Source organism: Dysidea avara, chromosome 11 (assembly GCF_963678975.1).
Source record: "Dysidea avara chromosome 11, odDysAvar1.4, whole genome shotgun sequence".
NCBI classification, from domain to species: Eukaryota; Metazoa; Porifera; class Demospongiae; order Dictyoceratida; family Dysideidae; genus Dysidea; species Dysidea avara.
The window spans coordinates 6,366,262-6,392,379 of NC_089282.1; the positions used below are offsets into that span (position 1 = coordinate 6,366,262).

Sequence of the window (26,118 nt, forward strand, 5' to 3'; positions counted from 1 at the left end):
GCTAAAGAAAGCAGAAAAAATGCTCTATAGCAGATGAACCTGAGCTTGAGATTGTTCCTTGCAGAAAGTACACGCACCAAAGCATACTGATAGCAAAAGCATCTGCTTTTTTGCTTTAAAAGTAGATCTGAATCACTCCATAAAGCTACAACCTGGACTCATGTGTGCGAAAATATGCACACGATCTTCAAGATGAATGTCTTTCATCAGCTAAGTTGAGTGCTGGAGACATGATTGCATTGGAAGTTAAATATCATCCTAAATGTTTGGCGTCACTTTACAACAGAGCAGCTGCATTAGATGTTAAAGATAATTGTGATCAAAGTGATAATTTTAATCTTGGCATTGCCTTGGCAGAATTGGTGGCATACATTGATGATATAAGAGTGAGTGCTAATGTGGCTCCAGTTTTTAAGCTATCAAACTTTATTTGTCTAGATTAGAGCAACTTGGTGTTCAACTAAATAGTCATACTCACAGTGCTGACCTCAAAAATAGCATTTTAGCTCAATTTCCAGAGCATGAAGCCAACAAGAAAAGACGAGATGTGTTCCTTACTTTTGATGATGATCTGGGTCCAGCTCTGCTTAAAGCATGTGAGTTGGACTTTGACAATGATGCTATATGTCTGGCAAGAGCAGCCCAGATTGTTCAAAGAAATATCTTAGAAATGTAAGCAAAGTTTACTGACTCATTTTGATCATGACTGCCAAATCAAGTCTATTTACTGACACTAGCAGATATGATTCACAATAGCCCAACATTAAGTCCAACACAGTTGTCACATGCAATAATTATAACACTTCTGTTTGCAAAGAGTACGAGTATTTATCAGAGCAGACTCCACTTCCAATTGAAGTGGGATTGTTTATGCATGCAAGAACACAGGAGTGTGATCTAACAGAGTCACTATTTAAACTGGGATTGTCCACTTCATATGACCATGTAATGGGAAATATCAATAGCAATGAATGTGGGCAATATCATTCTGAAAATGTGGCATGCCTGTACTATGAATTTACATGAAGGAGTCTCTATTACAGCAGCAATTGACAACATTGACCACAACCATAGTTCAAAGATTCTTTTCACTATTCCAACATGCTATCTTTGAAAATGAAACTTGTGTCCCACAAACAGGGTTGTATGATTGATCAGTCATCCAGAACAAAGGCACCGTTGGAGCTCCCAGCATCATACACCAATGTTCAGCCATTGGTAGAATCGAAAATGGATGTTTCATTTCCCAAAGCTGACCACTTTTATCAAAGTGATTTCAGTACCAAGATTTTAATCAGGCACTACAAAAGATTTGGGTGAAGTTATTACAATCAAAAGCTAACTGCATTAGAATGTTGTTTTTAATAAGAGGCTTAGTCAAGTCAAAGAAAATTTCTGAATATCAATCAAGATTCAGGATAGCAACATATCTTGGGCTGCATATCATGCAAGTCAACAATATCCATCAGGCTCTTTATACCCACTATTACAGCTATGGAATATATCAATGGTAGTGCCAGAACAATTGTGTGACAGGTTCAGAGGATCACCATATTTAAGAAAACAAAATGATTGCGCACGTAGGGTTCGTGCATGTGAAGTTTACGTATACATTCTATGCACAAAGTCTTCATAGTGCTTGTCTTCAAATTATGTAATGTCGCTGCAGTTGGTTATCAAGATGCACAATTAGCCATATGGCAAGCCACTACAAATAATATTAATATTGCAAACCTGCAGAAAATTGGCTGAAGTTTATGGTTTTGCAATGATGTTTAACTGAACAAGTTGCCCTCAACATTGCACAGCTAACCACTATAAATTGTTAGGCAGATTTGTGCACAAATTTAGGGTTATGTACAAGCATGAAAGAATTACAGTGCTTCATTTAGTAAGTGTTTAGCAGTGAAGCCACCTCCATGCAACTTTGATTTTTGCACATTAATTAATACAGTATGATGTTTAGAAATTGTAAACAATTGCAATCAGTGTGGGTATTGAATTGAAGGGCACACTACAAGGAGCAATTTAACGTTTGGATTGGATCTGTATCTTGTTCTGTTCAAACATTATGCTTACTGTTCCATGTTCAATTATCATACTAAACAAAATGGTACCATTCTTCAAGTGATAACGTAGGTTATCATTGCAATCTCCACCACACTGGCACAGGGCAGTACATTGTAGAGCTGTTTTTATGCACTTGAACTGTCTTCTGCACCTTTTCTTGCATCCACAACTCAGTAGCTCCTTGGATGAACTGCTGACTACTGGAAAAGTTGTCCATAATGGCTTCTAGTTATCTAGATCGGTGACCATCTCGTAAAGGCAAACTTTGTGAAGCATGCAACATCATGATGCAATGTCATGTACCTTTTCAATGCATATTTCAAATTCTGTAGTTATTCTTACCATCTCTGGACCAGCCACCATCCAGCATCTGAGAGCTTCAGAATTTTATGTAAGACCAATAGCTCCACTGTCACACTTTGTACAGCAGCATTGTGTTGCTCGTGAGCCTGGTCAATTGCCAATGAAAATATATACTCACTTGGTTTTGTGGATTGCAATATAGCAGTTGCAGGATGCGTCATGTTGAGATTAACCATTCTTGAATATGAACATAGTTGGTAGCTATGTTTCAAACTGAAGAACCATGGTGTATGCAGCCATTATTCAATGAGGATTCCAAGTCAGTAGTGATGATAAGGCATTCCATGGATGTCATTCAACAAGCTGTACAGGGATTAAATTCTGCTCAAGTACCAGTAATTACTTTAGACCAACTATTATATGCAATTGCAAAGTTGATACAATGGAATTGGCCAGAAAAGATTATTTTGTTATAACTCTTGGTGGATTACGTAATTTATTTAGGTGACTGTACTCAAGGTAATTGGAGACTGCATGGTGGGGTAGAATCTCTTGTTCAAGCCAAAGTGGCTTGTAACTGTGTTCAATACTAACAAATGTATATATACATATAGATAATTTTATCTACACTGCGTGCCTATAAGATATTTTTAATGGCAAAACGTGACTGAAACATAAATGCTATGTATCTTGTGAAGGTATTTTTATCTTAGCACTGGTACCTGCCATAGCTGTACGGTGTAGGACTGATATGTTATGTAGAGTAATATATTGTGACTGGTATGTGTCCATGCTTTATGTGAAAAACTTTCTATTGCTATATGGCTAATTACACTATTTCAGTATACTTAACTTTGTAGAATGCTAAGCTTTAAACTTGGCTCTGAAATGTTTAATACCCATTCAAAATGTATTCTATATACTGAAACAAAAGTCCATTGTACTGTCTACTGACACACTATGAGTACACGCACAGTATGTGTATTTTGAATTATACAGCACAAGTATTTTGCAACTATATTTTACAAAATTAAGTGTCCTAGTTAGATTATATCAGTAAAGCTACTGTTAGTACTTTACTTAAAGCACAGTATCTATAGACACATAGTTGCCAATAAAAAATTACAGTGCTGATTCATCATACTGTCGAACTCCATACATAATCAAGCATCAGCTTTTCAAAAAGTTTCTATGTAATTTTGTGCCTGGAGGGTAACAATAATTATAGTGTTTTCCAAATATGCACATATATATAGCTGAATTCTTTTGCAGCCACAAGTAAAGAGCAGGTATCTGTTAAAGCAGCCATTAAAGTGCTTTAATTGGTACAGGTTACATAGGGCTATAAGGTGATTTCAATAAACTTTATTTCTTATCTCCTACAGCAGAGAGCTACAGATTTCATTGTTACAATATAATATTATACAAATTCCTTAATAGCTACTCCAGCATGTACAAATGTATATTACGAACATCACATGCAGCGGAGAGTTGGTTGACTTTATAATTAGATATTAGCACTTTAAAGTATCATGCTTGGCATGCCATAACATCAATAGTGTTTTTAACTTAATGATTTCAGAACAACCATGCAGTACACATAATACCTATAACTACACAATTTGGTACATTGTAACAAATTGTAGAACTCTGACATACAAATCCTCAGCATACACCTCAGACTCAGCAAGTGGATTTATCAAGGAAAGTAACAGATAGTAGGCTTCATCAGATAGTGGGCAAGAAATACGGGGAACTTGTACTAAGTTTACATCATCGTTGTCAAGCATGCACATGAGGACTTTCCCAGTCTAAGACTATGCCATATTCCTCTTCATCCTGTGTAAAAATAATTGAACAATAATTATTTGGTGTATGATATACCTAATTTAGTTGACTATTAAGCAAACTACATGACATACATACACACATAACACACACATGCACACAATTTTTGATCGTTATTGTAGACAGATATTAGTAATCATGCCACAATTTGTACATGCCTAATTAGAGATATTACTGAGGTTTATACCAAGCGTCTTCAACATAGTGCTCTTTTGATCAGTTTGGAAATAGTGTCTGTTTACGTTTTGTAGCAGTTTGTATTCATGGAAGCCATAGTGACATACTAATACTATGTATGCATGTACATCCCTATAAGGAGGGAATTTGCTTACGCAGCTATATTTTAGTGGAAAAATTATATGTAGTAAACTCAATCAATAGACACACTCATAATGATGCAACCAAAAAGTAGCTTTATTACTGAGGTGCATGGTCTCATGAGGTTATGAAGCTCTCCTGTGACCTCTTTGACATGGTCACCATAAAAAGGTAGCCTTAATAATGAGGTCACGGAGCATCAGTGTTTAAAAGGATAGTATATACCGGTATAGGTCATGATCGAGATATGACATTTTAAAGTTTGCAGTTTTCCCATGGGAAGGGGTAACAGTTTCCCCTTTTGGGCAATCACATGGATAATGTATGAAAAATTTTCAAAATGTCATATCTTATGATCTATATAGTCTAAAATTTGGAGAAGTTAATTGTGAGATTCACACCTACAAATAGCTAATGAGAAATGATATTAATTGAATTTGTTGTTTTCCCACACATTATTTATGTGATTGCCCCATCTCATAGACAATGTATGGAAAAACAACAAACTTTAAAATGTTATATCTCATGACCTATATATATGCTATTCTTTTAAAATTTGGAGTTGTTACTATAGACATTTACCCCTAAACATTGTAAAATTCAGGTTGCTAGGGGCAACTTTTGTTATGAAATTCATCAATTAGTTGGTTTGCTGTACAATTGTATTTATAGTTTTTGCTCTGTAATAATAAGTTACTTTTTTTGTAAAGATCAGGCTTTACGAGCCTTCTTTACCTGTTACAATAATTAATACTAATACTGAAAAGGAATTAGGGATATGGTGTCATGATGTAATATATTCTATATACATATGCGTATTATAGTAGAGCACTTGACTATGTCCCACATTGTAGATTTACTAATCGTTAAACTTGGGTAATAGTGGAGATCTATCTTTATGGCTACCAAATTTTCTTACAAACTGTTTTCAAAGAGTGGTAGTCGATGGTTGTCTGTATGATTGGATTGTCATCAAGAGTGGAGTACCCCAAGCAGGGGCATATCTAGGATTTTCCAAGGGGGGTGCTAAGCTAGGGGCATTTATCTAAGAGGTCTTGGAGCATGCCCTCACAGGAATTTTTTTGCAAATTTAGCTTTTTGGGATTGAATTTGGCAATAATATTGACTGAACCTTATCAAATAAGCAATTGTGAACCAAGTGACATCATTATTTTCTAGCAGTGGCAACTAGCTTTCATATAAAGGGCACAACATAAATGCCGCAGTATAAGTTCAAAGTGCATGGGAGTTGGTCTTTGTTCTTAATGATGAATGTTCTATTAGAGTAGTTGACTGTTCTATTAGAGTATTTCAATGTTTGATTCCTAGAAGAGATTTAGCTCTTCTTTTACTCTTTCCATGTTTTCATGCTTTAGATACAACTGCACCTGTATACTGTAGCTTCTACTATCTTTCTAGCTAGCACATGGTAAAATTTTGGAGAGGGTGCTTCAGCCCCCAAAGCACCCCCCCTAAATGCAGCCAATGATATACCAGACCTTATTGAGAGCAACTTAAGTAGCCACCCTCTTGATCCATGTTGTGGGCATGTGATTGTTTCAGTTAGCTACTACCTGCTTCATAAACAATTTCATAACCCCATCCTTGTAGTGGAGAAGTTAAGTGTTGGTAAGATCATCTGGTGGTTTCTTAAGAATGTACAAGCCTTCCAAATTAGCACATCAGCCACCAATCGTAATAATCAATTTCATTTATAAAAGGCCTAGCTTACTCACTATCTTACACACCACAATGTATTCATCATCACAGTTATTGACGAACCACAATCAGTCACTCTATCATAATAGTATTATTCAATAAGAATGACAAAAGCATTACTCTGTACATGTACTTGCCATTGTACAAGCCAAACCCTCTTGAGTCTTTTAAGCCTGTACATCCTGTGTATAGGAAAGACAGGGAGTAGACCAACATGTAGACTCCTATGTTCCACACTAATAGCAACAGGCTGAAACTGCCAATGAAGTTTCACTTCAATTCTGGAGGCTTGTCAATGCTTCATATACAGTAATCCTGATGTTATACAGAGGGTGTAATGCATCTATCAAAGTTTTTCTCCATTCAGGAAAAAGGGGAATAATTAGGGGATTAGATAAAGATTTATGTTCTGTGGAATTAATGTAACAAAGGATTGAGATACTGAATGGAGAAAGGAAGGGGGTAGACCTACAATTTTGCCTCACTGTACAGGAATTAGACTTACGGTTGGGTCATATCCCCTTGTATTATTCGTCCTTGCCCGCATGGGAGTAGGTGCATGCATTTCTAATATGACATTCTATTTTTCTGATACACAACAATAAATTGAAACCAAAGAGTAACTGTATACATGTACACTAACTGTAGCTTTGCACTCTAGTTCTATTGGAAATGCTGAATCATCAGTCCCACTGCAATGAGTAGCTTCTCAGGCACTTGCCTAGACTAGTCGTGCATCTCGCCGCGACCCCCTTCGTTGTTCTCAAAGTAAACTAGGCTCACCAGCAAGCACTCAATGTATTAACAGCAAAAATACAGACAATATAGAGCTTACAGAGTACACTAATCGCACATTTCAACTTGGAGCTTTCTGGCTCACGTGCGACCCCTTCATGTATGTCTGCATTATGTATCACGTGACTAGAAGCTGACATAATGTTGTCATGAATGTCACGAACAGCCAATCATATTGCTGCAAACCGCATTTGTTTGTTGTAATTTCTTTTACCGAGTCTTTTACAATTGGAAGAGTCCATCGTTCATAGTTCTAAGCTATATCATGAATTCCAGAGAGTCAGCGTCCGACGTACTGCGTAAAGCGTTATATGCACTGGAAGCTAGTGGCCATGGAGGCGACCTGCGGTGTGACGCTCGAGGTGACGCTGAAGATGGCAACATAGATGGCAATCACTCGTTCTCGGATACAGCTGGTGCTTCTACCTCTGCTTCTACTGATTATCGTGGTTGGCCAATGCCGGAGGCATCCCCAGTGTGAGGCATCCCCAGTGTGAGGCATCCCCAGTGTGAGGCATCCCCAGTGTCTCGTTACACAGTGACCCCAACATCCCTCCCTATAGCTAGTGCCACTACTGGTCACTACTTGCCGCGTGCTTCAGTAGCAGGGGTGCGATCAGCCCCTGCGCAACTGATGGTATATGGGCAGCAGAGGCCACCTGGCAACGCTTATCTTAAGCAAAAAAAAAATTATTCAGCGGCACATCTCTCAGTTGCACTGCAGGATCTTGTACTGGCACCTCGGCTGGAGGTTACGTTCCTAGTGTGGCGGCTACTTATAACCCTGACCACTACGCGGCCAGTCGCCGCGGTACTAAAGGAAAAGGTTCTGCTAAAATGATTGCTAAAACCTTTGTGTGGAAGAAAGACACTATGGTCCTGCGAAAGATGGATGCAGCAAAAATACCAAGTTACGAGGAGTTGATGATGATGGGTGCTGTAGGCTTAATTTTGAAAGAAATTCTATTTGACATTGAAGGAGACGCGTTTTACATAGACAAAAACTTAAGGAAACATTTCTGATTCTGGAACATACAGGCGGGTACACACTACTAAGACCAAGTAAAGTGGCACATGAGTTGGTGCTGATTGAGTCGCCCAGGGGTGGCTTCACAACTAGATACTTAAAAGATATACTCAAGTCTTCGCGACTCTACGTAAGACCTTTACAGTCAAATATTACCTCGGCTATTACTAATTCAATGGATAATCAACAGCAGGTGATTATAATCTGTGTACACATATAGTTAGCTAACTATATACTCTTGTCACATAATTGTATACACAATGTTTTTGCTAAATTGTTACAAAATACTCATGCTAGCTAAATGTGTGTGAAGACTGTCACAAGTAACTTAAAAGGACGTAAATAATTTATGTGAATCATTTGATGTTACTATAACAATCCTGTAATTGTTATCATGGCAATGGCTGAGTATTGAAGTAATCCATTAATTTGAACATTAAATTTTCAGTTAGCTCAAGAAGACATTACCTATAAGTTTATGCTGTTTTCCATACATGTAGAGCAACATTGAGCCATCAGAATATTGCAATAATTGTGACGAGTTGTTTCCTTTGACTCAACTCCTAAAGCATGTGGAATTATGGTATGTTCTGTGTTGTATATGTTAACTTTGTGGTGGTCCTTGTTTGTTTGTGTGTATAGCAACTGGTGGTGTTGATTGTCAACAGTCTCTGGCTTTCAACCATGCATGCATATGCTCTAATGGATACTGACATTAGCAGATAGCTAAATAAAAATTTCATATCATTTCATATTCAAAACTTTTTTAAAAGCTCAGATCAAATCAATTAGCTATCATAGCCCTTTATTATCAGTAAACAGCAGATGTTAAATCTTTATTTAGCTATCTGCCCATGCCAGTATCCATTAGTGCATGTGCATGCATGGTTGAAAGCCAGAGACTGTTGACAATCAATACTAGTCTGGTGCCACCCGCCCCTTCGCATAAAGTAAGGGTCTGGTGAAATACAGATACTAAATCATTTCTAGCGCCCAGATTTGGCGCTAGCCAATTAGTGCATGCCAATGACGTTCACACAGAAATCGCCTTGGCAACACAATGCTTTTGTTCGAATTGAAGTGCAATCATCTGACGTAACAAGCAATACGTACGCTGTCTAATTGAATTCCTTTTGAAATGATTAGGTATTTGTATTTCACCAGACCCTTACTTTTTGCGAAGGGGCGGGCGGCGCCAGACTAAGTCAATACCACCAGTTGCTATACACATAAACAAGGACCACCACAAAGATGTTAAGGTTGCTAGGTCCCACCTCTTTCTTGTAGGCTATTTGGAGTGTGACAACCCACCTCCCATGCACTGGGTAGTTTTAGTAAACAACTTAATGTGGGGTAGTTGGAAAAGACGGATACGGTCGGACGCGGACGCGGACACGGACATTTTCAAAAAGGACTTTTACATTTATATAACAGTTATTTTTCATACCTAACGCTGTTTTTACAGTAGTCTTCGCCTCCAGACCCAGGCGTCGATCTTTTCATAGCGCTTATCCATTTATAAGCGCACGTGCGAAGGATAGACTAGCACTCTAAAGACCATTATAGTGTTGTATACGTGCTCTAGAAATCTAATTCAGAGTCACAGAGATTAATCTAGCATGTTCCAACTTAATCTCGTAGGCCAGGTCCTTGAAATCCTCAACACTTGGTATAAGCGCCTGCGCCTTATACTAAAAGGCGTAAGATTGTGGATTTGGCCTGCTAAGCTAAGTTGCATGGGGCATACAAGCTAATCTCTACAACTATATAACTCTGTATTAGACTTTAGAACATGTGTACAACACCATTATGGTCTTTGGCATGCTGTGGAGTGCTGGTCTAGTCCTTCGCACGTGCGCTTATAAATGGATAAGCGCTATGAAAGGATCGACGCCTGGGTCTCGAAGCGAAGACTGCTGTAAAAACAGCATTAGGTATGAAAAATAACTTACATAAATGTAAAAGCAGATACTGCATAAATGTAAAAGTGCTTTTTGAAAATGTCCGCGTCCGACCGTATCCGCCTTTTCCAACTACCCCTTAATTTGCAATATGTAAGGAATTTTAAAATTGATGAATCTCTGGTATTGTGTGTTGTAGTGGAACCTGCTAATCAGGACACCTGCATAATCTGGACACTTGGTAATGGTCCCAAAATATCCCTTAGCATGTAAGCAGATTTGGAAAACCAGGACACCTTGATAATCAGGATACTTTTGGTCAGTCCCAAGGTGTATATACAGGTTTCACTGGACTGGTGGACTCATGTTGGCAATGCCTGTTCTGTCTATATAGTAACTGGGTGTGATGTGTTGGTTGGTGGTTAGCCTTAGATCTCCTGGTCCTATAACCCCAAGAGCCAAAAACTAGACATCAAAGCATTTGGATGTTTTATAAAAGCAGCATCCCATTGTGCACTGCAAATACCCTCCCATGTGTATATAACTTTCTGTGTGGGCACCAACGTTGAAACCGGGTCACTACTGCTGACCCGGATGACCCACTGACCCGGATGTGACCCGGATGTGACCCGGATTAATTAAAGCCGAGACGTGTTTCGGCTAGTCTCGAGCGAGCGAACGAGTCTACATTTTGAGCGTTCAATTCGTGTTGAGTAAATATTGCAGCTTCAGCCTATCTGTAGGTTGAAGATCAAAAAAAAAAAGAAAAGAAAAAAAAAAAAAAAAGGTCTTCACCTACTGACAATAGCTACCCTCGCGTATGTTGGTAATGCAATAAGTGGGCGTGGCTCACAAAAGAGCTACACGATAGCGTTTAGAAGTTTCCACATTGTCAAACGAACAATTTCGTTTCTCACATGATCCAATCCGGGTCAGACCCGGATAAATTGTAAACCGGGTCAGACCCGGATGACCCGGAGAAAATGTGACCCGGATGACCCGACCCGGTTTCAACGCTGGTGGGCACTGCCTTTATACTCAATGGATAATATCTATTGGGACTTGTGGGGGGGGGGCATGGCCCTCACACTATTTTCAAAGCATGTTTTGTCCAACCCCCACTTTTTGGACCAAGTACTAGTAGTCATTCAGACAGTTATATATACACAAAGAAATACATACCTCCATATGAGAAGCCATACAACCACCACGCAAAAGCACTCTGGGGTGTGGCATCATCAGTCCACCACAGCTGTCAAGCCATTCAATATACTATACAAAAGCGCCTGTAATTTTACTTCTTTCATGCTTGCATTGATATCTGTTGTTCAAAGTATTTCCTGGATCCCGTGCAGTGAGAAGTTTAAACAGTAGAAAGAGTGCCACATCCGTCATTATATGATGTGGGAAAGATTTAACTCTAATTGAGGGTGGTAACAGATCTAAGTCTAAGAGGGCAGTCTCACTGTAGTGTGTGAGTGTATGGGATTTGGTGACTACCGACGATTAAACTAGGACTTGGTGGTGAAGATTTATCAAGAGAAACGAACAAGTATGCTGAAAATGAAAGTGGCCAACCGTGAACGTGGTGTGGCATTTATGTGATCTACACTCAGTTTGGCTACAGCAGACATCCCAGCTTGTAGTTCCTTAAAGGCAACGATGTTTCAGTTTGCGGATAACAACTATCAATGCTGTAATCCTTGTAGTGTGAAGTATGTAAAGCTCACATAAAGAGAAGACCTTCACCTGAACATGATTTTTCACGTAATAAATACTGTACGTGCATCAGTAGGTGTAGAGGAGCATAGCAACCGTTAGCAGGATGGGGAGTGAAGAGATAACTATGCAGTATAGGTGTAGTACTATTAGCTAGTTACAACATACCCCACAACACCTTTATATAAACGCATGTATGAATTGGGTACAAAGGAGCCGTATCAATGGGACGTTGATCAGTTTATGGTTGACTGGTTATGGCTATCTTTGGCCCTCCACTCTGAAAATCATTCCTACGCGTTTGGATGATGTGGCTATACTATCCCAATTTTCAAGAAAGGAAACAAATCTTCACCCTGTAATTACCGTCCTGTAAGTTTAACATCTGTTGTTTCCAAAGTTTTCGAATCTACTATTCGTGAGGGAATGTTAGAGCATTTGTTTAACAACAATTTGATGTCACCATGTCAACACGGATTCCTCCCTCGCAAGTCTTGTATGACACAGTTACTGTGTGCACTTGATGATTGGACAGAGACTTTGGACAGTGGTAATTCAGTAGATGTTTTGTACCTTGACTTTAAGAAGGCTTTTGACTTTGTTCCTCATGAAAGGTTGCTCAAAAAGATTTATGCATATGGTTTGAGAGGTGATCTGTTTAATTGGATACAAGACTTTTTGAAAGGACGCAGACAAAGAGTTTCTGTGAATGGTTCAATGTCTGGTTGGAGTGATGTAATAAGTGGAATACCTCAAGGATCAGTCTTGGGTCCTCTCTTCTTTGCAATTTTCATCAATGATCTGCCATCATTATTAAGGAATAAAGTTCTTTTATTTGCAGATGACACAAAAATATATTCCAGCATTAGTCGTGCTAACCCAATATCCTCCCTGCAAGATGATATTAATGCTTGCATTGAATGGTCAGTAATGTGGCAGTTGCCTTTCAACATTTCTAAATGTAAAATACTACATATAGGTCAGTTTAATCCAAGATATTGTTATAAGATGGATGGGATGGACATTGTTAAAGTAAATGAGGAAAAGGATTTGGGGGTGTTGATTGATTGCAATCTCAAGTTTCATAGTCAGTGTTCGGCAGTGGTTAATAAGGCTAATAGACTTCTTGGCCTTATTAAACAGACCTTTTCGGATATTTCTGTAGATTCATTTATATGTTTATACAAATCAATAGTACGTCCTATTTTAGAATATGGTAACTTGGTTTGGGGACCTTACTATAAAACAGACATCCAAAAATTAGAAAAAATCCAACGGAAAGCAACTAGAATGATCAAATCTATAAGAAATCTTGACTACGAGGAACGATTGAAAGTACTTAACTTGCCATCATTACATTATAGACATTATAGAGGTGACATGATTGCTGTCTACAATATGCTACATGATAAGTATGATATAGACCATTCTGATTTTTTTACTTTTTCACCCATTACCCATACCAGAGGTCATAAATTTAAGCTATTTAAATATTTTTCAAGAACAGATGCCAGGAAATATTTTTTTACAAGAAGAGTTGTTGAACCATGGAATAATTTACCCCAAGAAGTAGCATGTGCAGCATCAGTTGATGATTTTAAGAAATTTATTGACCAATATTCATCTAACACTATGTATAAATGTATGTAATTAGTCTACTTGTACTTTTTTTACCTGTTGATCAGGTGTAACAGGCTGTTTAGCCTTATAAATTACCTGTAATAAATAATAATAATAATAATATACACTAAGATTAATTACCAAGGCCACATACTATGTATTAGGGAATCTGCGAATGGTATTCAGGAAATAGTGGGAGTTCCACTTCCACGACAACAGTGAATACAGGTATAGGTTCTCCTACTTGATCTACTTGGAGTCCATGGATTTTTCTGTATTGCTTGTAGCTACAGAAAGTGGTGGGAGTGGGAACACCTTTACAACAAGAATAACTCCAGGTATGGCTTACCTACTTAAAGTATGCATATGTGTGCGTAATGTATCAGAAGTTAAAAATCAAATCTCCAAGTGCTACATGAAGTCAGCTGCCTTGGTAAAAATGTTCAATTCAGGCTCAGTAGGCCTGAGTTTTCAGTGGCGCCCTGAATTTTCTACTCAAACGTTACAACAACAGCATTCAGTACTGTATCACACATAATAGAATCTATATGGATGTAGTACTAAGCAGGGCCAGAGCCCATGGTGCATAGGCGGCGGAAAGGGGGGGGCTAGGGGGCTAAAGCCCCCCCTCAGAATGATATCACACCGAAATTATCTTTCTTGGAGTGGGGCTGAAAACCGTGATAAAGATCGAGATACTCTAATAGAGCAGTCACTCTAATAAAGTAGTCAGTGTGTAGCGAGCTATGAAAGGATTTTTATGTAGTTTATCAGCTAGAAATGGTAGCTGGTGAGGTGAAAAGCTCTTGTCAGTTGGTTGTGACCTTCCTTTTTCTTTATTTTTTTTTTATTTTTTTTTTATTTTTTTTTTTTTTTTGGTCTCACCTTACCAAACTACAGAAATAAGTCTGGGTCAGCCCAGCCCCCCTCATATCAACTACTTCCTCCGCCGCTGCCATGGTGACAAGGTCTGGCAAAGGCTGGACCCACTTTTCAGCTACTTGAATTTATATCAAAAAGGTTGTCATCATAATATATATTTCAAAATTTTTCTTGAGGGAGCATGCCCCCATATTCCCTAGCTTGATGTGCAGTTGAGCATCACATGAAAGAGATAATCTTTAACTTAAATATCTATAAAAGTATAGTGTGCATGACTATGACCTCCTTTGTAGTCCATGGATGGCCGGACCACTCAAAATATCTCTGGAGCAAGTCAAGTTTTTGTATTGGGTTAGTCTAGTAATTGAAGCATGGTATACTGTAACATTAACTAAGCTGGAGCATTCAGTACTTTTGACATGTAGAAAAATGCTCTGAAATAGTTTTGTCCATCCAACCAGAGAATCAACCTACAAATGCTGTACCACCCAAACTTAATTGGCTGTTGAACATACCTGAAACGTGAAAGTGTTTGTGAATCAGATGAGTCAGAAGCTGACTCTCTCAATTACGCCAATGTATAAACTTTGCCTTGGTAAATTTTTTTCCTGGCTACGCCACAGGAAGTCCCTTAGTTACAGAATTATCCATTTGCATTATGTAAAATTATTAACTGTTTATTTTAATGCATCAATAATTCTACAGATTTGATCACAAGTGACCTTGGTCAACTTAGAGCTGCAGCCCCAGAACTTAACCCAGAGTATGTAGCATCCATCTATGAGCTTTCTAACATGAATTTTGCTACAACCTTTAATTGTTTAATTGACAATCATGGAACCTTACATGCTGTATTGGAAATGATGAAAACAACGATGGAGTTTGATGACACAGGGTATTTGCCTAAAATTTACGTGAACAACACGATTGAAGATAATGTATCTGCGGCATTGCAGTTTTATAAAAGCCCCAGGCTTAATATTAGGAAAGGAATCGTAATAGAAATGTTGGCTGCTCCAGGCATTGGTGTTGGAGGCATTAGAAGAGATTTTTTCTCTCGCGTGTACCAGAAGTTGTCAAGTGGACACATGGATTTCTTTGAGGGCGATGGTTCCCATGTAAGACCAGTGTGTACAGTGTCCTCCTTATCCTCTGGAATTCTCAAGACTATTGGAACTATGATTGGCCACAGCATAATAATGAGCACCATAGGCTTTCCTTTGTCACGTGTAATGTACTGTTACATGTGTGGAGATCTAAATACAGCCATTATAAATTTGGAATTGGATGATGCTTCTGAAAAAGTATCATATTATGTAAAAGAGGTGCGTGTAACTTGCACTACATGTGTGTTACACTTCAGTGGATCTTCCATGTGCTAACCAAGCCTTAATTAAACTAGTAATCAGCCTATATTTGAAAGAAAAATAGATCTGCCTGGTGTTAACACAGCATAAAATTATTTGCCAATGTGTACTACAAAGTTGATGATTTGTAGAGGTGGCCTTTTTTTGGTAAAAATTAGCACAAACCAGTTCCACTGTGGTGTTATTAGGTAACTATGTGCAAGCATTCATTTGTTCCTTCACTGATTACTATTATATTTGTACAGATAAGTAGTTCTAATAAGGAATTAAATCAACTTGTTGATTCTCAAGAGATGGAAGACTACCTGATAGAAAGTGGAGGAAGAGATATCCCTTTTAGAGTAAGTCTCATAGTCTAGCATTTGTACCACTAGTTATAATTCCATGTTTTAGTTAAGCTACGAAGAAGAAATCTGCGAAATCATGCTGATATATGATGGATTAGTTAAAAGAAAAGCTTACCTAGATGCCATAATGGAAGGTTTGGACTCCTTCAAGATGAAGCGTGTAATGTGTTCCAACCCCAAAGTATTTGAACCTTTGTTTATTGGTGAACCAGTGTCATCAGCAAGGGTAAAGGAAGCAATAAAAACATTGACTCCACCTGGAGAAGATTCCATTAAACAAAGAATATTACATATAATCGGCATCTATTTGGATAGCTGTGATGAAAAAGGTATGCATATTATTGAGAATACACAAATAAATGGGATTGAAGTTATTGAGTTTAGGCTAATTATTTTTAAGGAAAACCAAAAACCTTCAGGGATTTTTTTTTGAGTGAAGCAATGTTAGGGATAGTCCACAATTTTCAGCCTTTTTGCAAGTGTACAAAGAGTACTCTTTTTCTAAACCTCCCCCCCCCCCCCCCCCCCCCAGCCCAAAGCGTACTGTATAAATGTTGACACATGGATGTATTGTATAACAGAACTAACACACGGATACTTTTTAATATTGCAAAATTCATGTATGGTGTTTGTTTTGTCTTTTAGGGATCTTATCATTTTGATGCTTTTGAGTAGTGCATATTAAACACATGTACTGCATTCAGTAAATTTCTTAGTCAGTCAGCAAATGTAATCTACTTTATAAATTTTGCCAACTCTATTTTTTCAGTACTTTTTCTTTATTAACATTCCAATGAACAAAATTCACCTTGTCTCCAAAGTTTTAAAGACCATTTTCAGTATTGGATTTAAAAAAATTAAAACCGAGCATTAAATGCACTGAAACCGCCACATAAGTGATACATGGTAAATCCACATCAGATATGTAATATTTCATATGACAATAAATCAAGTTTCTCTCTGTCATTACTAAGACCAAGGTTAAAAACAAGCTTGACCACATCATAAAATCTGAATTTCACACCCTAAGACTTGAAAGCATTAGTATTAGATAACAAACACACTATCGATTTCTAAGCATACAATACTAAAAACCAATCCTAATATAAGTGATGGGAAAATCATTAAAATCATTAAGTCTGAAATGTGTGAATAATTATCATCTTTATATTTATCTTAGAGTGCCTCATCTGTATCCTCTGGCCTATCATGAGCACTGTTTTGGCATTCATCTCCACACCCGCACAGATCTGAACAAGGCAACTGATTTTTTAAACAGCCACAGGACTTTCTAGTGCAGTATGTCTTGCAGTTACACTTCCTGAGTGCTAGCAGAGCTTCAGGAGCTGAAGCCTTGATACAGTAGACTGCATGGTTTCAGTCTGTCATCCTCTAACTGCCAGTAGTAGCATGTGGGTGAAGGAAGTTTCAGACAGGGTTTCTGGGAAGCCTTCCATACCAGTGCCATATGATATGCTCTCCATGTATGAGGAACTAGTGTTCCCAAGGTTGGAGGCAACCGTGCACCTTCCTTACTTTTTTGGGCAAACAGTGTCCATCTAAGCTCTCGCACAGAACATAAGTTCTTGTTACTTCGTCCATACAGCAGACATAGATATCGCTCCATTTGGTCAAGTATTCCATTCGGCATTTGTGACCAGGCCTGCGAAAACAGGGCATGTGGGCACAAACTACACCCCATGACTCTACAGATCATATCTCAGTACTGAAATAGTCATTTTGCATTCTGTAACTTGCATCATGATGCCAATTAAATGCTAACTAAGAGCTAAAAGTTGCAATACCATAGCATAATGGTACAAAAAGTTATGAGTGATGAAAGTGTGAAAAAGTAGGCAAAAATCATGTGCCCACATGCCCTATTATCGCAGGCCCGGTCACATTTCATCTGTGAGTCCAAATTTGGAAAAAGCTCCCAGAATTTGATCATCAGCTTCCGTAAAAGCTTTGAAGTGACTTGCTACACCCTTGCCAGCAAATGACCCAGTATTATCTCTGTCCCTTTGAAGGCATACCAGCCTATTAGTGCTTCAGTTCGCTTATGTCCAAGCTTCTTGTAGGTCTCATAAATCGATATTCTTTCACCTTTCTTTCTGATGAGAGTGGTGGACCTGGGAAGCTTTATGCAGTGACCTGTAAGAAGTACGAAGACATCTGTATCCACAGAAAACACATCCAGGGTAGCATTTGGGTTCTTGTACATCACATCAAATGCATTTAAAAGTACAAGCTGATCCCCTTCTTCAAGATTGTGCCCACCAGCTTCCATCTCTGGCATACAGACAGCCACAGACAGAGGAACGTTAGCTTCAATCGTTGTGTGATGCATGACAATCAGCTTTTGGCCTCGGTCTTTATAGTATGTCATAAGCTTGTCTGATAGGTACTTGGTGAGTTCTGCTTTTGTCTCAATATGTGAAAGAAATGTCTTGAGGTTTTTGATTTCAGTGTCATCATTCACGTGGTATCGGATTGATGTCACCTTTAGAATTCTCTTGTCACGTGTTGTTTCCTTCAAGGAGCCAGGGATATACTGATCAAAAACAACTCGCAGCTCATCATACACTGAACCCATTCCTACCACAATATCAACAAACTTGTTGGCAAAGTGCACAGCTTTAAGCAAGTCAGGTGTTTTTGGTACCATGTTTACTATACACATGGCATCAATAATGAGCACCAAAGGACTTCCCCCTTGCAGGCTGGATGTGGATGTGCTTTCTGGAAGGGGCATATTGAGGATCAAGGATGCCACTTGTGATTTGCCTGAGAGCATTATCATTGACCCATCTGGACTGAAGTTTGAAGGAGGGGCTACACTAAATTCAAAATCTCCTATTGCATCCTTAATTGCAAAGCTTGACCTGCTCTTGGCCACAACAAGTAACTGGGAAAGAAGCTTTCTTTCTTGTTTGATTGAAGTGAACTTGTCATTGACTTTTGTCTGTACTGTAGCACCAACGTTTTTAAAGTAGCACCAGTTGTTCTTTTTTTGAGAGTCCCAGAATTTAACAGTCTTCTCTGTCATTCTTGTAGAAACAAACTTTTCTAAAGCTTGTCTTCCTAGCCTGTCACGGTTTTCAATGTTACTGGCCACATTGCTTGGGACTACAGCAAATGTTACTAGATTGTACATGTCATCCTTTAGAAATGGATTTCCTTGTCTGGTTACAACCTTCATGATCTTTGCAGCATTTGCTATCATCCTACTACCCTTTTCTCCAAATACCTCATGGTGAAGAGAACTAGGTTGTCTCATTTCAATTCCAGCATAATCCTTGAATTCTTGTGCAAATCTGGCAAGTGTGGGAGCTATAATAAAATATTTCTCCAAAGCATGCTCATCACCTGTGATGCCAATGAAACCTCCTTTGATCTTCATCTTCTTGTGCTCTTGTTCAATACCATGGTCTGGATCGATAGCACTGAATGGAATATTGTGTTTCGAGATAGCAAAATTGCCTTCATCTAAAAACTTCCATGTCACATGATCTGTTGTCTGCAGCTCCAACATATCTGCTACATATAATGGGCCCCATCTTCCATAGTTGTACTGGTCATGAGCATGGAAATAAGGCAACAGTTCTTCCATTTTAGCCAAGTGTAGCTTCCAGTTGCATGTTCGTGTTGCAGCAATGAACAGCAGTAGCACCTGCACCTGATCCATGTAGTTTGTGAGAAATTTCTGGATGCCCTTGCCACTCTGTTTCCACTCATCTAAACGTTCAAATACATGCTTATCTGATAAAGCTTTTCTGACTTCAACCACTTCTGACTTAAATTTCTCAGCCTTGCCATCTGTCTTTCCTTCTGAATACAATGCAAAGGCATCCAACATTTGACTCAGTTGGTTCTCATACTCTGCCCTTTCTTTATGTGAAAAGATTGCTTCCACATAGAGGGTAAACACTGCAACAAGTGTGACTGTGTGAGCTTCAATGCATCTGTATATGTGGCGACCATCCAATATCTGTCGTACTGTGGCCGATCCATAAAGACCTGATTCTTCCCATGCTAATTCCAAGCCACTCCCTTCTATGTACTTCCCCAAACACTTGAGCACTGCCATAGTGATATGGAGAGCCCCTAGTCTGATGCACCAGTTACTTTTGTAATCCTTCAGCTTCACTGCACGGTCATATAAATCACCATCTAAAGTTATGACTGGTCTAATTCCTTCTCCAACTGTGAGACAATTGATTCTTTGAGCTTGCTTCAAAATTGTGAAGAGCATTGGCCATTCAGTGGGACTTCTTGTAAATAGGGGAACGGCAATGCCAACATTCCACTTTGCAGTTTTTTCACTTACCAAGAAATTGAATGTGGACCATGTTGGTGACTTTTGACTCCTCGTGTCTGGTGATGGCAAGGGTGTAATGTCACTAGCACCATGAGAACCAGTTGAATCTGAAGTACCAGCCCCAAGCAATGAACCATCTGGGGTACTTTTAGCTATGCTTGATTCTTCATGGAAGAAATTCGTTGAAGCCAGGTCGACATCCTCCTGATTCAAGTCTAACCCTTGTGAACCTGCACTAGTGTCACCTATACCAGTCACCCGTGATACTTGCAAGCTAGACAGAAGTAGCCAGATGACACCACCCTGTACAAAGGAAGATGATGTGCCTCTCAGTGTATCCAGTTTGTAGGTTGGGTGAGATACAACGGGATTCTCTGTTGTATTACAATCATAGTAAGTAATTCCTAGTGATTGTCTAAAAGCTTTGTCTTGAATATTCAAATTAAGTTTTAGATCCTTTCCAAGAATAGGAATTCCATCTTCATCCTTCTGTGCAATAAGTAAGTCAGCTCCGTGCAAAGAACCTGCATCACTTCCCAAGTCAATGTTATCAATGGCAAACAAAGGTCTAATCCCTTGCTTTACAAAAGGAGGAATGTGAATACCTTGTGAATTTTCTTTCATGTCTTCCATGATTACAATTGCTGTTCTTGGTGTGGTCTTTAGTATATCTTCATATGTTACTGCAAGCTGCAAATCATTCAAGGTTTCCATGTCAGACCTGGACCTGTTAGTCTGATATGTTGTAAGTCCTAAGCCAAGAGTCAATGATGTTTTCTTGCTCTTCTGAAATTTGCTAACTGTCTTTGTCTCATAAGCCACCTGCCGCCTTGACCTAAATGAAGAAACAATGTGCTGAGCAAGGTTTCTGGAGGATTTTTCTATTAGCAACTCCCTATTTACGTTAAGAACAGTATGGGGACCGCTGATTATCCACCTCATCAACTGCTGCAGTTTCATAGGTGTTGTAAAATCATCAAAGGAACCTGTAAAATTCCAGTCCTCCAATCTTGATATCTCTTTACGAATGATTTGAGATGCCTTAAACAAAGATTCCATATCCTCATCAAGTTCAGAATCTTCATAAAACTTGGCCATTAATGTTTCTTTTGTTTTTGACAAGAACACTATTTCTGGTTTCGGTCCCCGTTTTGCAAATTCTATGTCTGGTATGGACTCTAGTAAAATGCCTTTTATGTGTGGTTTAAAATTGGTGTCAGGGTCGAACGCCACATTATTTTCTGTAAGAAGAGACCTGTATGAATCTTGGATGGAATTCATGTCAGTTTAAGGGAACTCGGATTCACAGTTGGCTATGATTTCGGACTTTACTATGTGGACTATTTCAATGTCACAAATAGCCTTGCCAATATTTTCTTCTTCTGAGGGAGAATAATCCACAGTTTCTGATGCTCGAGTCTCTTTTCTTAAGCAGCTTCTGTGATACTTCATACTTTGTGCAAATGCATCCTTTGGATTGTACAGAAAAGCAAACCTAGCACGCACATCATCACTTTTAGTTGTTTTCTTTATATTTAGAAATTTCTGTCCCATGTCTGGAGAAGAAACACTGTGCGTAATCTCTATACTGGTTAGTTGGCAGAACACACACAATGTTTTCCTGAATTTTGAGGAAGATGGCTCATCACTTGATCTTCCACGTTTGCTTTTAGCTATTGCTGAAACTATGTCTTTTTCATGTTTTCTTGGGCCTTGCTTAAATGCGTTTTGTTACAAAGGCCTTTGCAACACTCTTTGTGGTACTTGCGTATTACCTCCTTGGTAAATTTCAAGTCCTTTACTCTTCTGAAATCATTCATGTGTTTGCCCAGGTTTGACCAGTCTTCTAAATATTTAAGGATTGTTGCAAATGATGTGGAACTTGCTTCTGAAAAAGACCCACCACCAGTCTTGTCACAAATCATACATCTTTCTTCCATGTTTAGCTCTTGTTATTACCGGAACTGGTTTTCAATCTGGAAGAAAACAAAAGTTGCAAAGTGAAATGCCATCATGTTTGTATGTCTGGAAATTCTAATTTGCATAATGCCAGAAGTAATATTTGTCCTTTTAAAATGAACAAACTGAAATTTTAACGGTCCAATCTGCGAAATCTTTAAGTTAAGCATCACCAAATGCAGTGTACTCATTGGCATAGCAAGCACCTCATGGTTGGGGGAGCTGAGCATGCAAAGTATGCCAAACTAGAGGTAGGGGGAGTTGGGGATTCCCCCCAGGAGAATTTTTATAAACCAACACTCTAAAACAGAATTGTTGACAGCAAGCAAGCATGCTATCAAATCCAGCAGTCTACACTCACTTCTGTAGTTTGACTCCATCAGTCCATTCTCTATAAGTTATCCACATTTAATACTACGAGAAATAATTCTAGAGGCGCTTATTACGATCGTGGTTTTAATTTACTACTTAGAAGTACAGTATGTAAGCAGATAAATGCATATAAATTGTTGTATTGATTGTCTGATTCTGAAAAAACATAAGTGGTTGTACAATCAGATCATCTGAACATCAGTGATTGATTACAGGGCTAGCCAATTGGGGGTACCCCCCACTCACTTTCCACTTCTATGGTACTTAATGCATTTCGTATCAATAGTAACCTGAAATATGAAAGGTAACATGTATTGAACAGCACAGTCTAATTGTGGTACATATAATCGGAAATTTTAAATGTACGTTTATGTGAAAATTGATAGCATGGATAAAGACCGAAGAAGCCATATAAAACTTTGGAGACAACTTGGAATTGGTAGATATACATCTAAAATTGACAAATCTAAAGAGAAACAAGAATTGGCAAAATATATAAAGTAGCCTTCAAATATTAACAAATACCCCCTGACTATCTGATGGCCGACCGTTATAATCTACTCTGTTCGAATGACATAAGCAAAGTTTGAATTTTTAAAGAAGCGTACATGCGATTCTACTGACCCCCTTCCCTCCTAGCATATGGTTTGTACGCTCACGGAATGGCTGAAAACTGTTGGCCATCCCTTAGCATTTGAGTTCTTACAACATTTGTTACAAACATGAGGAATGAGTTGGACTCACTCAATTTGTTAAATATGGAAGAAGTCATTCCTGCACATTTCTATGAATCCATCCTTGGTAGTCTCCTTCATAAAATACAGCTTCATCACTGTGATAGTGCTTTCTAGCCTCTAAAATATAGGAGATAGGTAACCTACACCCCTCTTAAATACCAAACTGAATCAGAAAGGTAAAAAGTATGTGTGCCTTAAACAAACCACTGTAATTTTCAAACTGTGGCTATACAATTTACATCATTCTACTTGTGTTGTAATAAGGATTATAATGGTATCTTGGGTTTTACCCTTACAGTAAACCATGAGCAAAAACTTAAGTTACGTAAACACATATTCCCCAAAAGTTATGTGTGGGTTTAAGAGTTAAATTAAGCACTGTTGAAGGTATATTTCACTATAACATTTCATTCCTTGCTAGGATTGCTGAATTTTCTACTCTATTGTACGGGGAGCATGAGTTTAGATGAGGATAATACTATTTACATAGAGTTTACTGATAACCCTGACAAGGCGAGTGTCTCAGTGAACACATGCAACAGGATTCTAACGGTGTCAACTCACATAAATCCAATTATTCTACTGAAAGAGGAATTGAATATACTAGTGAACGACAAGTCCAACACTCGGTTTACAATCACGTAACACATTGTTGTAAAACTAGTTGAACTACTATAATATCTACTGCTGTGAAACTACTCAAAATATTGTTGTTAAAGTATCTTAATCATTTTAAAACCCGTTAAACTACTGTTGTCTATATTGTTACAATATTGTTGTTAAAGTATCTTAATCATTTTAAAACCCGTTAAACTACTGTTGTCTATATTGTTGTAACTGTTGTGTACTCCATTGTTGTAACAACTATTGTGTATCTTCGTTGTAAAACAAGTAAAAAATAGTGTAAAAGTATGAAACAGTGTATAGTTGTTGTGGTTGAAGCTAGCAATGAAAATTAGACAAATCTCACCACATGGCAAAAAAAAAAATTTTTTTACAGGTGTTGAGATTGTTTTCATCCATTTAGATTCTCAAGGGTGCAGAGCAGACCAGACTACTGACAATAGGTGTAATTAGCATTTGGTAGACTGAACAATGTTTACTATTGCTAATTGTCAATATGAACACCAAGGTATTTAATCACATATCAGTTTTTTAAAGTGAGATTCCACATAACTAAAGCAGATAGGATCAGTGGCAGAGGAAGTAGTTGATATGGGGGGGGGGGGGGGGGGGGGGAGGGCTGACCAGGGGTGGATAAATGAACTGATGGACTACATACATTGTCTCTGGTTTGGTAAGGTCACAGCCAGCTGACAATAGCTGCCCACCTCACCAGCTACACATTTATAGCTAATAAACTGCATAAAAATCCTTACATAGCTCACTACTCACTGGTCTGATACTGTGACTGCCTTATTAGAGTGACTGCTCTATTAGAGTATCTCGATCTTTATCATGGTTTTTAGCCTCATTCCAAGGAGGATACTTTCGGCATATCATTCCAAGGGGGGTTTTATTTCCGCCACCTATGGATAGGATAAGATGCATGCATATGTCATCAACATACAGGCTAGTAATGCCTTCAGGAATGTCATTGATAAAACACAGAAATAGATTTTCCATTTTCTATCTTTAGAAATAGAAAATCTAAAATGGAACATAATCAATTTTAGATTGTAAAGACTGTTTTGTAAAGTTTGCCATAATTTGTATATGCCTTGCTTTACATTTTGAAACAGAACTTCTGTAGTTAAGTCTACTTCAATCATGGCTATGCTATTGAGAGTTTGAGGTTACAAGTAAAAATTAGTTTTACAGCTTTAATGAAGAACAGTATGCACATTTCATCTCACTGTTGTGATTCATGTACATAATATTATATACAAGACAAATGTGTCCCAGAACCCTTGTAAACATTGCATTACTTTTATCTAAACCTCACTCACTACCTCTCACAATATACTTGCAATTGATTATGTAATCCCTTGTCATAGGGATTACTTGTCTCCATATACATCAGCACTGGTAAACAAGATTGAAATATATATAGTGTAGCATCAATCAGCCTGCATGGTTCATCTGTAATCACTATAGTAGAGTAGTGTTAGTGAGATGCTAAAGGATCTTATTCTACCAACACTTGAAGTGAAGAGGGAGTATAAATGAATTGTTATAAAATAGTGAGCACACCTGTTGAGCCACCCATATTTACATTGAGAACTATGCCAACTTGTGGACATAACCAAAGGTTTCTTCAATTACAAGCTAGAACTACTTACCAGGATATATATTTTTTTTTTGAATACTCTCCCGGCATGTACTGTAATGAGTTGGATTTAAACTACAACTATCCCACTAACAATCTCATTAGCAAATTCTTTTTAAAAGTGACCAAGTATTTTATCTGGACCACATATGCCTTCAATGGTTGAACAATCTGTAAAAGATCAACAACTCCATTTAGTGTACATGTGACAGAAGTTTCAGAAATATCCAGGTATGTCAAGAATTAGTGACTTGCTCAGGTGTTTAGAAGCATGTACAACTGATAGTAAAGTTTGGGCCATACTTTACAGCAGTTTATTGTATTGCAAAATTTGTAGCTATCCATGAGAAATGCTTTGCAATGATACTTGGAGGATGTACTCGCTATGATCATGGGTGCATTAATTAAATTGAAAAGCATTCAGAAAACCCATTTCACATTAATTTATACTCTTGTTTAGCACAGACTCACTGAAGTTGGGGTTTGTGCATATTGTGGACATGGGATAGAAAATCCTTGTTGAGTTTTGGTGTCACCATAGTTT

The 26,118-nt window shown here is 38.2% G+C and overlaps 1 protein-coding gene across 1 annotated transcript; it reads left to right on the top strand.

Annotated features, from left to right (window-relative positions):
* Nucleotides 1-230: 230 nt before the first annotated feature.
* On the top strand, nt 231-24,253 carry LOC136239159 (uncharacterized). The gene is made up of 14 exons (XM_066029894.1): nt 231-386; nt 439-452; nt 499-672; nt 7,330-7,530; nt 7,767-7,992; nt 8,581-8,663; nt 11,598-11,677; nt 12,101-12,435; nt 13,485-13,548; nt 13,608-13,658; nt 14,908-15,527; nt 15,815-15,910; nt 15,963-16,245; nt 23,727-24,253. Exons 1-14 carry the CDS (start codon nt 231-233, stop codon nt 23,948-23,950), a joined length of 2,607 nt encoding a protein of 868 aa, XP_065885966.1. The 3' UTR covers nt 23,951-24,253.
* Nucleotides 24,254-26,118: the final 1,865 nt, after the last annotated feature.

Coding starts and splice junctions, on each gene's coding strand:
- LOC136239159 (XM_066029894.1), top strand. CDS start 231: ATGATTGCATTGGAAGTTAAATATCATCCTAAATGTTTGGCGTCACTT. Junction 12,436..13,484: donor CAATGTCTGGTTGGAGTGAT/GTAATAAGTGGA, acceptor ACTATGTATTAG/GGAATCTGCGAATGGTATTC. Junction 15,528..15,814: donor TATCATATTATGTAAAAGAG/GTGCGTGTAACT, acceptor ATATTTGTACAG/ATAAGTAGTTCTAATAAGGA.